The 12107-nt window shown below is 47.0% G+C and overlaps 1 protein-coding gene across 2 annotated transcripts in view; it reads right to left on the bottom strand.

The window, feature by feature from the left end:
- Window positions 1–8850: 8850 nt before the first annotated feature.
- The window catches only part of LOC146203407 (tubulin alpha-8 chain), a 48705-nt gene continuing 45448 nt past the window's right edge, over window positions 8851–12107 (bottom strand). For both annotated transcript variants that reach the window (XM_084588740.1, XM_084588739.1), the window contains exons 4-5: window positions 11608–11872; window positions 8851–9790 (exon numbers count right to left, since the gene is read on the bottom strand). In XM_084588740.1, coding sequence (XP_084444866.1) covers window positions 9497–9790; window positions 11608–11872 — 559 coding nt within the window. In that variant the 3' untranslated portion in view covers window positions 8851–9496. The remainder of the gene's footprint in view (window positions 9791–11607; window positions 11873–12107) is intronic.

Below are 12107 nucleotides of genomic sequence, written 5' to 3'. Positions count from 1 at the left end.
GGAAACAGCACTAGCGGCCGGGGCGACTGCAAAGGACCGCGCTCCGATTCCGCAGACCGAAATTGTCAGAGTTAACTGTGAGGATGTGTCGGTTGTATCTTATACGATACATGTACATTCAATTATATTTTGTAATCGCAGTGGTAACTGTACATACACACAGCGAATGAACCGTACGGGCAGCTTCGAACGCGGAATACAGATACTACGAAAGGTGCTTTCCAATCATCGCCGCATTGATTTCAAGTGAAGCGTGACCCATTTCATGCCGTGTGTTTCATCTCGACAGTGCATATTTATATTCGATGTTGCGCTGCTTTCATTTCGCTTAAAGGCACGGGCAGCGTTCACTGCGGTTGCGCCGCTAACCGAGCTTGGCGAATGCATGCGTGTTTGTGGTGCGCCGGCGATCTAGTGCGAAAAGCATACGATCGAGCTGTCCTGCTTCAACAATCTATACTTTTAAGTTAAACCAAGGTTCAAGAACAGTAGGGTCTAAAGTACCACCCGTCGACGTTTTTATGCAGCCCTGGTGTACGTCCGGCGGCACAGCAACATCGTATCCCCGTCCCGTCGTAGCAGCATCGTTTGCACCACGTATTGTTGAGCGAAACGTCGGAAAACGTGCGCTCTCAGCTGCACCATGTACAAAGACGACAAATTCGCAGCACGTATACAGCAGCGCTTACGAAATCGGCGCCGCCCGCTGGCCTGTCACACTAGCGCGACACGACGCCGACCCGACAACGACACCGACGGTCGGCCAACCGTTTCTGCGGCCGACCAAGCTGTCACACTAGGCCGACGACGACACCAACACGACTGAAAACCAAATGTCTTCCCAGTGTGACAGGCTTTGAGGCCGGGGACACCGACAAAACCAGTCTGCCGACTGTCGGTGGCCGAGTCGCCGAGTCTTCGAGAGATCGGCCGCCGAGCAAAAATTTTCTCGAAACGCAAAGCCGACTCAGTACACCACGTCGACGGCGAATACCTTTCAGCACTAATATACGTAAAAAAGTAGAATCAATGCATAATCCCTGACCAAAGCGCGAGCGTGAGCCGCTAAAATACTCGGGGCCGCCGAATGCGTGTGGAATATCAACGGCAGCGTTTTCTTTTCGGGGCGAGTGAATTCGGGGCGAATAGATTTGTGGCGCGCGTCGGGACCGTGAGCAATCTTTCCGCGTTTCAGAACTGCATAGAATAGTGCAAAATGAACATAGCACGTGACAAAGGAATGATGAAAAGAAGCGATTATTTTCCTGAAGCCAGCAGAGATGCCGATCCTCCTCTAGCCGCTGCGTCGCTGCTTCGCAAGCCAATTTCAACGCTACGTTACGCATCACGCAATAAATGTTTGTTCCATAATTCAATGTGTTTCAAGAATTGTGTGCACAAAAAAGCGTAGAATTTGCGTTTAAACTTTACAACAGAACCAACAGCAGCTGTGGTCCAGCGGCCGGCCCTGTGAAATCCGCCTAAGGTTTTACGAAATCCGCCGAAGGTTTTACGCACTACACGGCATATTTCAAACTATCTTCAGTTTACTCTCAGCAAGCTGGACAGTCAGTTAAGCGGTAAACGCTACTACTGCCTTTGCGACTTTCACACTGCAAGACAGCCTATCAGCTAAAACCATATCTCAACCTCTGAAAGCACCGGTTAGGCCTAACTTGCATGAGGACGGTCCGCGAGGCGGCGGATGTAGGGCTCCTTCCTTTGGCCATTCTCCAGATAGATTTGAGGAAGGCGTTTGATCAGGTTGACCGGGCTTTCCTCTTTTCTCTCCTTCAACAGCGCGAAGTAGGTGACGACATAATAGATTGGCTCAAAATGTGTTACACTGAAATTAGTACTGCAATCGTCATTAACGGTATACCAGGCGCGCCGATACAGGTGAATAGATCAGTACGACGAGGGTGTCCGATGTCGCCTGTTCTCTTCGCCTTGTATCTGGAACCTCTATGTCGCATGATACTTGCGTCTAAAACTATCAAAGGTCTAGATCTCGGCGGCCAAGAACTGCTCGTCCTCGCATACGCGGACGATGCAGCCTTCATTTGCACATCCCAACAACAAGTGGGGGAGGTGATTCGATTGGCAAACTCCTGTCAATTTTCCGGAGCCGCACTAAATTTTAAAACATCGCAAGGCGCCTGGTTGGGAGACTGGAGAGGGAAGCCCCGCCAACTCTTTGGAGTAGAATGGACCGAAAAAATTGACGAATATCTAGGCATTAATCTAGATATTAGCAAAGCGATCATGAACAGGTGGCAACCCAAACTAGTTGCCGCTGATAGGAAGCTAGACCCATGGCGGCCGAGAGACATAGCCATGTTCACGAGAGCCTATGTATGCAACGCGGTGATTTACCCGGCGGTATCTATACTTAGCCAGAGTGACCACAATCGACAGGGGCTCCGTGGGCAGGCTACACAGATCATGGGTAGTCTTCGTTTGGCGCTCTACGGCAGAGCCCATGCGCCGAAGTAATCTCTTCTGGAGCATGGAGCGAGGCGGACTGGGCATAGTGAACATAGAACTTAAACTTGTAGTCCAAAGGCTCATTTTCTTTCGAAGCCAAAAGGCTCATTTTCTTCGCGCGGCCACTTAGTGTCTAAGCTCGGCGCACTTGGCCCCTTGGTTGGCCACAACTAAGCCAATATGTGACGGCATGAAAGCCACAGCCTTCTACAAGGAGGTAGCGCAATCCCTGGCGCTGCTGCAAGGGCTTTTTTCGTGGGAGTACCTGCTCGCAGTAAAACCGAGAAAGCTTTACTGGGACTTGCTGGCACAATTTCTGCAACCTCCAGTATATCGACAACCACCCATAGGGGTGGGCAAGACTGATGTCTTCAAGCGAGTCAGGAAGCTGCCCGTTCCAACAGGCTCCATGGATTTCTTCTTCCGTTTCCACACAGGAGTTTTGCCCGTGAAAGCTCGTCAGGAAGAGCGGGGTTTCTTCTATACCATGGGACGCAAACTGTCTCCTGTGTGGCCGACGGGAGACCGCTCAACATGTCTTTATGGAATGCAACACGGCGCACATCTTCTAGGACGAAGTACGGGGATTTTTCGCCACGGATTTGGAAGTCACATGGCCAGGGCTCTTGTGTGTCGACGCGTCTTGTGATCGTCCAGAGCTTCGAGACATTGTAATAGTGCTTGCGTTGCATGCCCTCTGGCGTGCGCTCGTGGATGTGGTGGAGTGTGTGCGTTGGCCGAAACCAGCGTGGCGGCACCTAGTGGACAAAACAGAGTGGACAGTGAGCGCACTAGAGTCCTCTGGCACCCACGAAAACCTGCAGGAGGAACTACAGCGAGGCTGCCGCGCTGTGATGGTCTTCAAGACACGCCAGTACGAACGCTTTGGGTGCCGCTGATGCTGCACGCAGCGTTGCCCAAGTGTTTTTTTTTTTCCTCTCCTCTGGGTTTCCCTTTGTCTTTTAGTGGCGCATTTCAGGCTTATATGTTAGTTTTTCTGACCCTTTCTTACCAGACCTCTGGACATATTTCTCTATTGTGCTTAATCTCCCCCTCACGTTTCCTATGGCCGACATTAACACGAGAAGCAATCAATTCTCTTGGCTATTTGTTGAGTTGCAGCCTTGCACATATATATGTAAATAAAGGTTTTTTTTTTACTGAAAAAAAAAAAAACTTTTGTGGGGAAGTGGTTAGCGCAGTTAGCTATCATGACTGGTGAGGCGCTTGTTTTGGTATGGTCGAATTTATGAAATAGAATTAAAAATAAAGCGTCCCTTAATTTTATGTGAATAAACCAAGTAAAATAAAAACGGGAGTAGGTGTAGAAAGGAGAATCTCACATGGCAGAAAAAATAAAAGGATTAAGAAAACGAATTGTATAATGACACGAGAAGAGACTGAGAATGGGAGGGCTTATAGTCGGTGGGGAGGTTTCGCAGGTTGTCTCGCTAGTGTAACATAGGAGTTGGGCCCTAGGACATTGTGTGACGTACGAGTTGGGAGTGACAGGCCCTTAGCAGTGCAGCCAGCGTGCAGACGATGAGCCGCGCGCCGCACTATGCTGTGTTGATGAACTTCCCTTACAAAAATGAGTTTTGAAACTCTATTGTTGGACTATTGACCGCCTTTTGAATTTACTGAATTTCGATAGACATTCAACCCCAGCTGAATGAAATTTTTACAGGGCCAACAGAATTTTCATTGTGTTCTACCCAATAGACGTTTTGTGCAATTTTTTCTATGTGCTTTTTGTTGTCAGTTTTCAACGTTCACGAACAATTAGCGTGTACTGTTCATGCTGACCCATGTTTTTAAGTAGTTTTAGGCACAAATGATAAGAGCATGATGTGACAATTTCGTTATGAATTTTTGGTCTCACTTGTAATCAACTATTGGCCACATTCTGCAAAGGGAAATATAAGATCAGCATGCAGTTGCGTGCTCGTTCATGTTATATAAAAGTACATATTAACGGTGCACACTTAGCTCAAGCTTCGCAACACAGTGAAAATATGCCCTAAAAACTTCATGATGGCAAAGCCTCCACTAATAATGCAAATACATCGTTGAATGTCAATCAGAATCCGTAATGAATCAGCTTCTGTATGTCGCAGAAGGTAACTTTAGTGGTAGGACATATTTTATATTTATCATAAAACAAGTTCAGTGAGTCATCATACTAACAAACAGGATCCTAGATTGAACCTACCATGTAGGGCAGGACAGAGCTTTTTTAAACCAGTTCCAAAGTTCACTATATATATGCTTCAGGGTCTGACATTCTGCCCAAGCATAGGTATTTTTGCCCGTAGCTTTTTGCCGCAAAATGAGGTACATTCTGTATTGGAATCCTCCACCGCTGTATGTCGTTGGAGAATTTTACTGTTATTTTTTACTTTTCCTCCCTTTCTTAGTGGACACCATGCTAAAATGAAGTCACTTTAAACATTGAGGGGTTCTAATAATCACGGATTGATCCCACGCATACTATAGAGTTAACACGCATAGCAAAAACATTCGCGTATGAAATAAAAAGAAAAACAAAAACAGGATTGCACGCGTCTTTTATCGGCGACTCTTCTTTTCAAAGAAGCATTCGGCCGCCGCCTTGCTCCTGTCCGTACCCACTTCCCCCGTGCCCCGCGAACGGCGCCAGCATGTCCGGAGGGGTCTCTTCCTGTCGACTGGGAAGGGGGGGGGGGGGGGGGGGAGGGGGGGGGAGGGGTGCTCCCCGCTCTCTGCCTTCTCCGTGGTTTGTCTTCACGGAGATGACCTTGGCTTCAACATAGCCGGAGCCGCGCAGCGGGGTCGGCGTCTTCCCCTTTTCACCGAAGCTGTTCTTCTGCGCCCCGTTTTCTTTACACGAAGACGCGGGTACGCTGAGTGCGGCGATGTGCCAGTTCAGTTGGCGTTTTCCGCCACCGTGGTCGCACCTTGCACTGTGAGCGAAGCACCGTAGGTAGGTTTTTCGCTGGTGATTATCACGAAGATCGTTTTGTTCAAATTGGAGCACGAACGTACGAATTTAAGACTTCGGAGGAATCCGCTCTTGGGCGGCAGCTTCTGCGCAAGGAGGACGTGTTTAAGAAGTTCAACAGTCGCAGGCGTTTTGGATTCTAGGCGAAAAGCCGGCGCGGGCGGAGGGAGCGTCTGCACTTTGGTGAGTGTTTTACTTTTTCCTATTCGTGTTTGTGCCAGTCTTGTACAGTGTGTGCTACAAGGTGAAGCCCGCATGTAAATATTTCTAGCAGACAAACCCGCCTCGTCGGAAAAAAAAAGGAGGGAGAGAGAGAGAGAGAGAGAGAACGAGGCTTGTCTCTACGCGGACGCTGGGGCCGATGGAACGCCGCCTGGAATGGCGACATTTTCTTTCTTTTTTTTTAACCGGTGACCGTTTTTGACGGATTGTTCGGCACAGTGCTGTACTCTTTCGATACGCTACTCGCGCTGAGACGGACACATTATCGAGATCATAATATGCCTCTGTCACACATTGTGGATTATTGAATCTGTGCAGCTCCGCCATTTTTGCAGTGTTTGTTTTTGTTTCCACTCATTTTAGTGCCTATAGTTGGTAATTTTGCTTCAAGTTTTCTGGGTAGTAATGCTTATGACCTGCGCTTTGCTATTTATATTCACAATGGGATCTTTGACGGCAGCATATATTGTTTATCAGGGAGAAATGAACGATGTGGTAGTGCTGCCGAGCTGTGGAGGCGGCGGCCGATGCCGTCTAAGCAGTGAAAGACAGTGAGAACTCAGTTTAGACAAGAAATTTCTTGAGCTATGACGTGGAGCAGCGCCCAAATGCCTTTGCTCTATTTTTAGGTTAGTATATACCGCAACTTAATTATGATTTATATTGTTTATTTCAGCATCACATGCGAGGAGTTCCCGGACGTATCAGCGTTTTACGCAAAGAACAGCCTGGCGTCATACCTTGCACATGAATTGAAATAAAGCAAATAAACAACCCAGCTCATGGGTTCACCAAAGATGCATATTTTTTCTTTCTCATTAACGCGCATTTTTTATTCTGTGTTCCCTTTCCGCTGCGGATTAACAGAAAATGCTGCGTGATCAACGGTTAGCCAGGAGCAGGCACGAGGTGGTTTACATTAATGCAAAAGTAGCACAGCACATATCCTTGCTGCGGTCAGTCAACACATTCTATGTTCTGCTCGACCAGTCAACAATTTAGTCAGTTTAGTGTAGGTTAATGAGTGAGTAAGTATAATGGGGCTTAAAAGATCAAGATCTGTTTTGTTCTTTTATGCCTCACTATGCTTATCATTAACCAGCACTGATCAGACAGGACTGTTGATTGGTCGGGCAGAACATAGAATGTGGTGACTTATCGCAGCTAGGAGATGTACTGTACTACTGTTGCATTAATGAAAATCACCCCGTGTCTGCTCCTGGCAAACCGATGGTCGTGTACTATTTTCTGTTGTTCAGGAGTGGAAAGGTAGCAGAAAATCAAAAAGCGTCACTTGCAGAGTTTCTGAAGCATTTGAGCCTGAAATCAACAGAATTTCAGTTGCGCGAATTCCAAAAGCGCTCTTAAGAAACACATGGGCCACTATTCCAAAAGACCTCAACATGGGGTCAACACGGCACCTTCAAAGATGTCGATGATTATCGATAGAGTTTCAACAGCGTATGTTGACATATCTGATCCGAATTTCTATAGACTCCCAACATGCATTTTTGTAAGGGTTGTTTGTATTGAAATTATCAACAAGACGGTATCAGTCAAAAATCCGCAATTTTCTTTTTTTTTTTTCTTTTATTTATTTATTTTTTTTTTATTTTTTTTTTTTTTTGCTGTCGGCTTATTTTAGCACGCTCTTCTGGCGCTGGCGAAGAGATCTGCAGTTTTGTTTTTTTTTTTTGTGCGGAGGGCTTGCGGGAGGCACGGCCTGCCCGGTCTGCGTGTTTGCTACGCGGAGGAAGTAAAATGGGCATCATATTCCGAGTCCGTCATTGGTACTAAGTCCGTCTGGCTTACGCAAACCGTTCATAGGCGATTTAAATCAAGATGGACTGGAAAGCGGTGAAGCAGAAACAATCGCAGCCGCACTCGGAACGTCGTTGCATGCTTTCCGCGTACGCTCTCAGTAATCATCTTTCGATTTCTTTGTATGTGCAGTCCAAGAACACGCATTTGTGTCCCGATGAAATTGCCTCTAAAAGGGGCGCTAAAAAAGGCATTTAAGTCTCTCAAACGAAAATATACCGAGGTGCAAGGCCGCTCTGCTATGCATGAAGCGTGCGAATGCACAGCCCACTCGGCACTGGCAACAATGGGCCGAAACAATCAATCTGGTTAGAGTTCTTTCCTCCTCTCCTGCTTGTTCTCGGTAAAACGATCTATACTCCAGTTAACACGTCCGCTGCTTCATTCTTTCGATCTTGTCCCGGAACCCAAGTAACTCCATGTTTGCCGATGGAATTGATTTCCGGCGCTTTTTGCCGAATGCGGTTGACTGCACCGTTCGATTCTGCCTCGCATTAAGTTCCCACACGCTTGTTTGCAGTCAGACTATAACCAAATCTTTTGTTACGTTCGCGATTGCATGGGCAATGGCGGCTTCCATGCTTGGGCTGGCTATCGCTGAATGTCTCGAGTTGCGCGTTTTGTTCCTCTCAAAGTTTTCCTATCTGCCATAGTGCCTTATCTGAGTGACGCAGCGGCTGCATTAACTGTCCTGCTTAGGCCAGCTCACCTTTCCCTGCCTATGCTGTAGGTGGCAGGTTGTCTTTTTGTCACTTCTGGGCTTACCAAGCTCGGAGAGTCTGCCTTGTTTTCTTTGAAGCAGTCATCTTTGTTTGCTGTCGTCGACCTGGACCGTGACCGCATCGTCGATCCAGACCTCGTTCGCGCGCTGCCGACCCTAGAGTTGCTTTTGACTTATAGAACCAGCTCCTTTTTGCACCCGCTCCCTTTCTTAGCGCATGATTCGTAGAGTAGCCTTTCCGTTGCTCCATCTGATACCAGACTCCACCGTACTCTGCTTCCGCAAAGCACTCATTTCCTTTCTCAGCACTGATGGCTCTCCTAGAGAACCCGGGTTCCGCACGTATTTAATATATTCGCCCTTGTGGTGGAGCAAACGTCCATTCTGTGCCAACCGTGGGGTCAAACCCATGCAGGAGTGATAAAACAGATTCAAGTGGTCAGATATGCTACAAGGGCAACATCCCTGTGAAAGAGCCAATGACGAATCTTCACCAATCTTGAATGCAGAGAACGCCTTGGTTCTCTAACGTGCGCTGGTATATCTCGCTTTAGACGATGTCAGCCGCTGCACCCAAAATCGAATCAGACCTTTGGATCAGCAGTCGCTATAAGCCATCGCGGCGGGGCAGTGCGAGTACTGAATATGATGCAGAGTACCGCAATGGGTTTAGCTGACAGCCAGTGGTGTGGCAGTGTGCACAGACGAATGCGTGCTAACTCGCAGACATTAAGCCATTTCTAGAATATAAGAGACGAAGCTATAAATCAGTTGCAACCATTCAAACGCGGCTTGGAAACTCGCTCCAAACAATGTACCAGTCGAGCCAAGGGCTGTGGCATATAAGCTTGAAGTAGGAACAAAAATGTTTATTCAGTTCCTTAAAAAAAAAAGAAAAAAAAAAGAAGCAGACTGCCAAAGTGAAACACACACACACACACAAAAAGAAAGAAGCAGACTGCCGAAGTGAAACACACACAAAAAAAGAGAAGCAGACTGCCGAAGTGAAACACACACAAAAAAAGAGAGAAGCAGATTACACAAAAAAGCGAGAAGCAGTCTGCCAAAGTGAGACCCAGGATGTAAAAGCAAAGTCAGCTTCCACATGAATAATGGCAAGGAAAAGAGACCGACGTCTTGCGCCCGGAGCAGACTAAATGGAAACCCTATTCTTCTGCTGAAAATTCTGAAATTGAGGTAAAAAAAAGAGGAAAAAAAAAAACTTCAGGGTTCCCCGTTGGCAGCAGTGCACTGCACCCAGACGCCTAGAACTCTTGAGGGGCATCGGCACCATCGACCGAGTCGGCGCCAACTTCTTCATAGTCCTTTTCGAGCGCAGCCATGTCCTCCCGGGCCTCGGAAAACTCTCCTTCCTCCATGCCCTCGCCGACGTACCAATGGACAAACGCACGCTTGGCGTACATGAGGTCGAATTTGTGGTTCAGCCTGGCCCAAGCCTCGGCAATAGCTGTTGTGTTTGACAACAGACACACTGCGCGGGGCACCTTGGCTAGGTCTCCACCTGGGACCACCGTCGGCGGTTGGTAATTGATTCCCACCTGAAAGACAGCGCACACCACATGCTGTTGACAAAAGCAAACAAGGCCTCCCGAAAATCGTCCCCTACTCTGCGCTGCGGTCAGCCACTAACTCGTCAGACTACAACTGTTTCTTCGAGCGATTAAGGCACGGAACGCGCTTACTGTTTTAATGGCAAAGTAATTTTGACGTCTTAGGTATAGGCACGGCACAAACAGTGCGTTTAAATGGTTTATGGGGGTGCAACGTCCCAAAGCACCCACTCCCTGCCTATGAGAGACGCTATGCCATGAGAGGCTAGGAGAGAAGTGGAGGTCTCTGGAAATTTCGACCACCTAGGATCTGACACCATCTGTGGGTGCACTGACATCGCACAGCACACGGGCGCCTTGCTTTTCGCCTCCATCTAAAAGCGGCCGCCAAGGCTGGGATTCGATCCCGCATCTCTGGGAACAGCATGTCGAGCGCCTTAACCACTGCACCACCACGTCGGGTAGAGTGTTTAAATGATTATGGGTTTGTTGTAGAAAGGTACCAAACAGAAATTGCCCCTGACCCTCCGAGATTTGTAATTATTCATTGGCATCCACCTAAGCGCAGCCATACGGCTAAAAAAAGGAAAGCTATACAGCTTCCCAAGAAAATTCGTAAAGAAAAATTCGTTCTGGTCCGGGGTTTCTTCCTCAAAAAGAAAAAAAAAAACCCGGTCACGCAGACCCTTTTAATTTTTCAGAATAGAGCAAAACTAGATCAATAATTTTGCCTAGAAATTATAAATTATAATATGCCACGTTAAATTTTGCTATGAGTCATTTATATTTACCTGGACCGCCTCATCGCATATGTAATACGGTTTTAATTGATGTGCCTAGTGATTTCTAATGTCAGGAATTGTTTAGCAGGGAAAAAAGACTGACTGGTTAATGCCACGCTAAAACGCCTTTCTGCTCTACGAACAAGGCATCTACATTCGGAGACAGCCCCGCGGGACGAGACAATGAACTCTAATGTTCATATTTAGGATGGAAGCAACTTGTTACTGCAGCTCTCTGGGTCCACTTCAAAAGCAGAGCCGGCGTGCGATTACTATAGGAAATGGCGACAGTGTGCCCCGCAGTGCAGCGACATTACAGAACAACAATCAACGAAGGTAAAGCAATTCATTTAAAACAAATTTAGCGGATAAACCCACTGAGCCAAATCACTGTATTAGCTAGCGAATGACCGCTTTCAGCATTTCGATTTGGATAAGCGCAGTATGCAATTGAAAGCTGAATACGCGGAAAATATATTTTTTTTTTTTGCTATTCATCGGCTCTTGTTCTATTCAAGATTTTTTTTTATTTTTTTTTTATTTTTTTTACCAAGCTCCACACGCCCCAGACAGCCGACGAAGGGTTTATACTTACTCATGAAAATATAGCAATAAAGCAGTGTTTGGGCTAAAACAAGGAATCAAATACATAGAAAGCCTTTTCCGCTGGTAGTTTATTCTTGACTTGAAGCGTTGAATAATGATTCTGCGCTGATTTTTTTTTTTTTTCTGCGCTCAATTTTCTTAGAACAAATAAATATTTGAAGGAACAAATGGTGTGCAGGAGGCATCGTCCAACCCAATCAATTCACTCCCCCCCCCCCCTCCCCCAATTAGGAAATTCCGAAAGCACAAGAATTTCATTACGCGTCAAATATCCCTCTCATAAATCTACCGTGCGCCTCTGGCAACTAAATGGTGGAAGTTGACTTTTGAGCGAATTTTCGTTAAATCGAAAACCATGTATTTTCTTATTCCACCGCAGCGAGTAAGCCATCAAGCAGAAAAAGTGGCGTGACTAACCTTAAAGCCCGTGGGACACCAGTCCACAAACTGTATGTTGCGCTTCGACTTGATAGCGGCAATGGCCGCGTTCACATCCTTGGGGACCACGTCACCCCGGTACAATAAACAGCAGGCCATGTACTTCCCACGACGGGGGTCACACTTCACCATTTGGTTGGCTGGCTCGAAACAGGAGCTGGTCATCTGGGAAACGGTTAGCTGCTCGTGGTGTGCCCTCTCCGACGAAACGACAGGGGAGTACGCCGCAAGCGGGAAGTGAATCCTGCAAAGGAAAACGCTGAGTGAAAAACATCTCCTGAATAGCGCACAGCCCATGCGAAACAGTAGCGAGAAGGGCCTTGCTTCCTGTTGCTAATCCAGGAAGTAAAATGAAATATTTGGTATAGGATGTTTACTTTTCAGAGTTACCCATTAAATATTTTTCTCAGCACTGACTTGTGAGCATCCTACACAAGAAAAATGAAACCACTCTTGCGAGTTGCAGAGGCGAAAACATT

Source organism: Amblyomma maculatum, chromosome 1, assembly GCF_055883805.1.
Source record: "Amblyomma maculatum isolate TAMU_Amacu chromosome 1, ASM5588380v1, whole genome shotgun sequence".
In the NCBI taxonomy this organism is placed as follows: domain Eukaryota; kingdom Metazoa; phylum Arthropoda; class Arachnida; order Ixodida; family Ixodidae; genus Amblyomma; species Amblyomma maculatum.
This window is presented reverse-complemented; position numbering and strand designations above follow the sequence as displayed.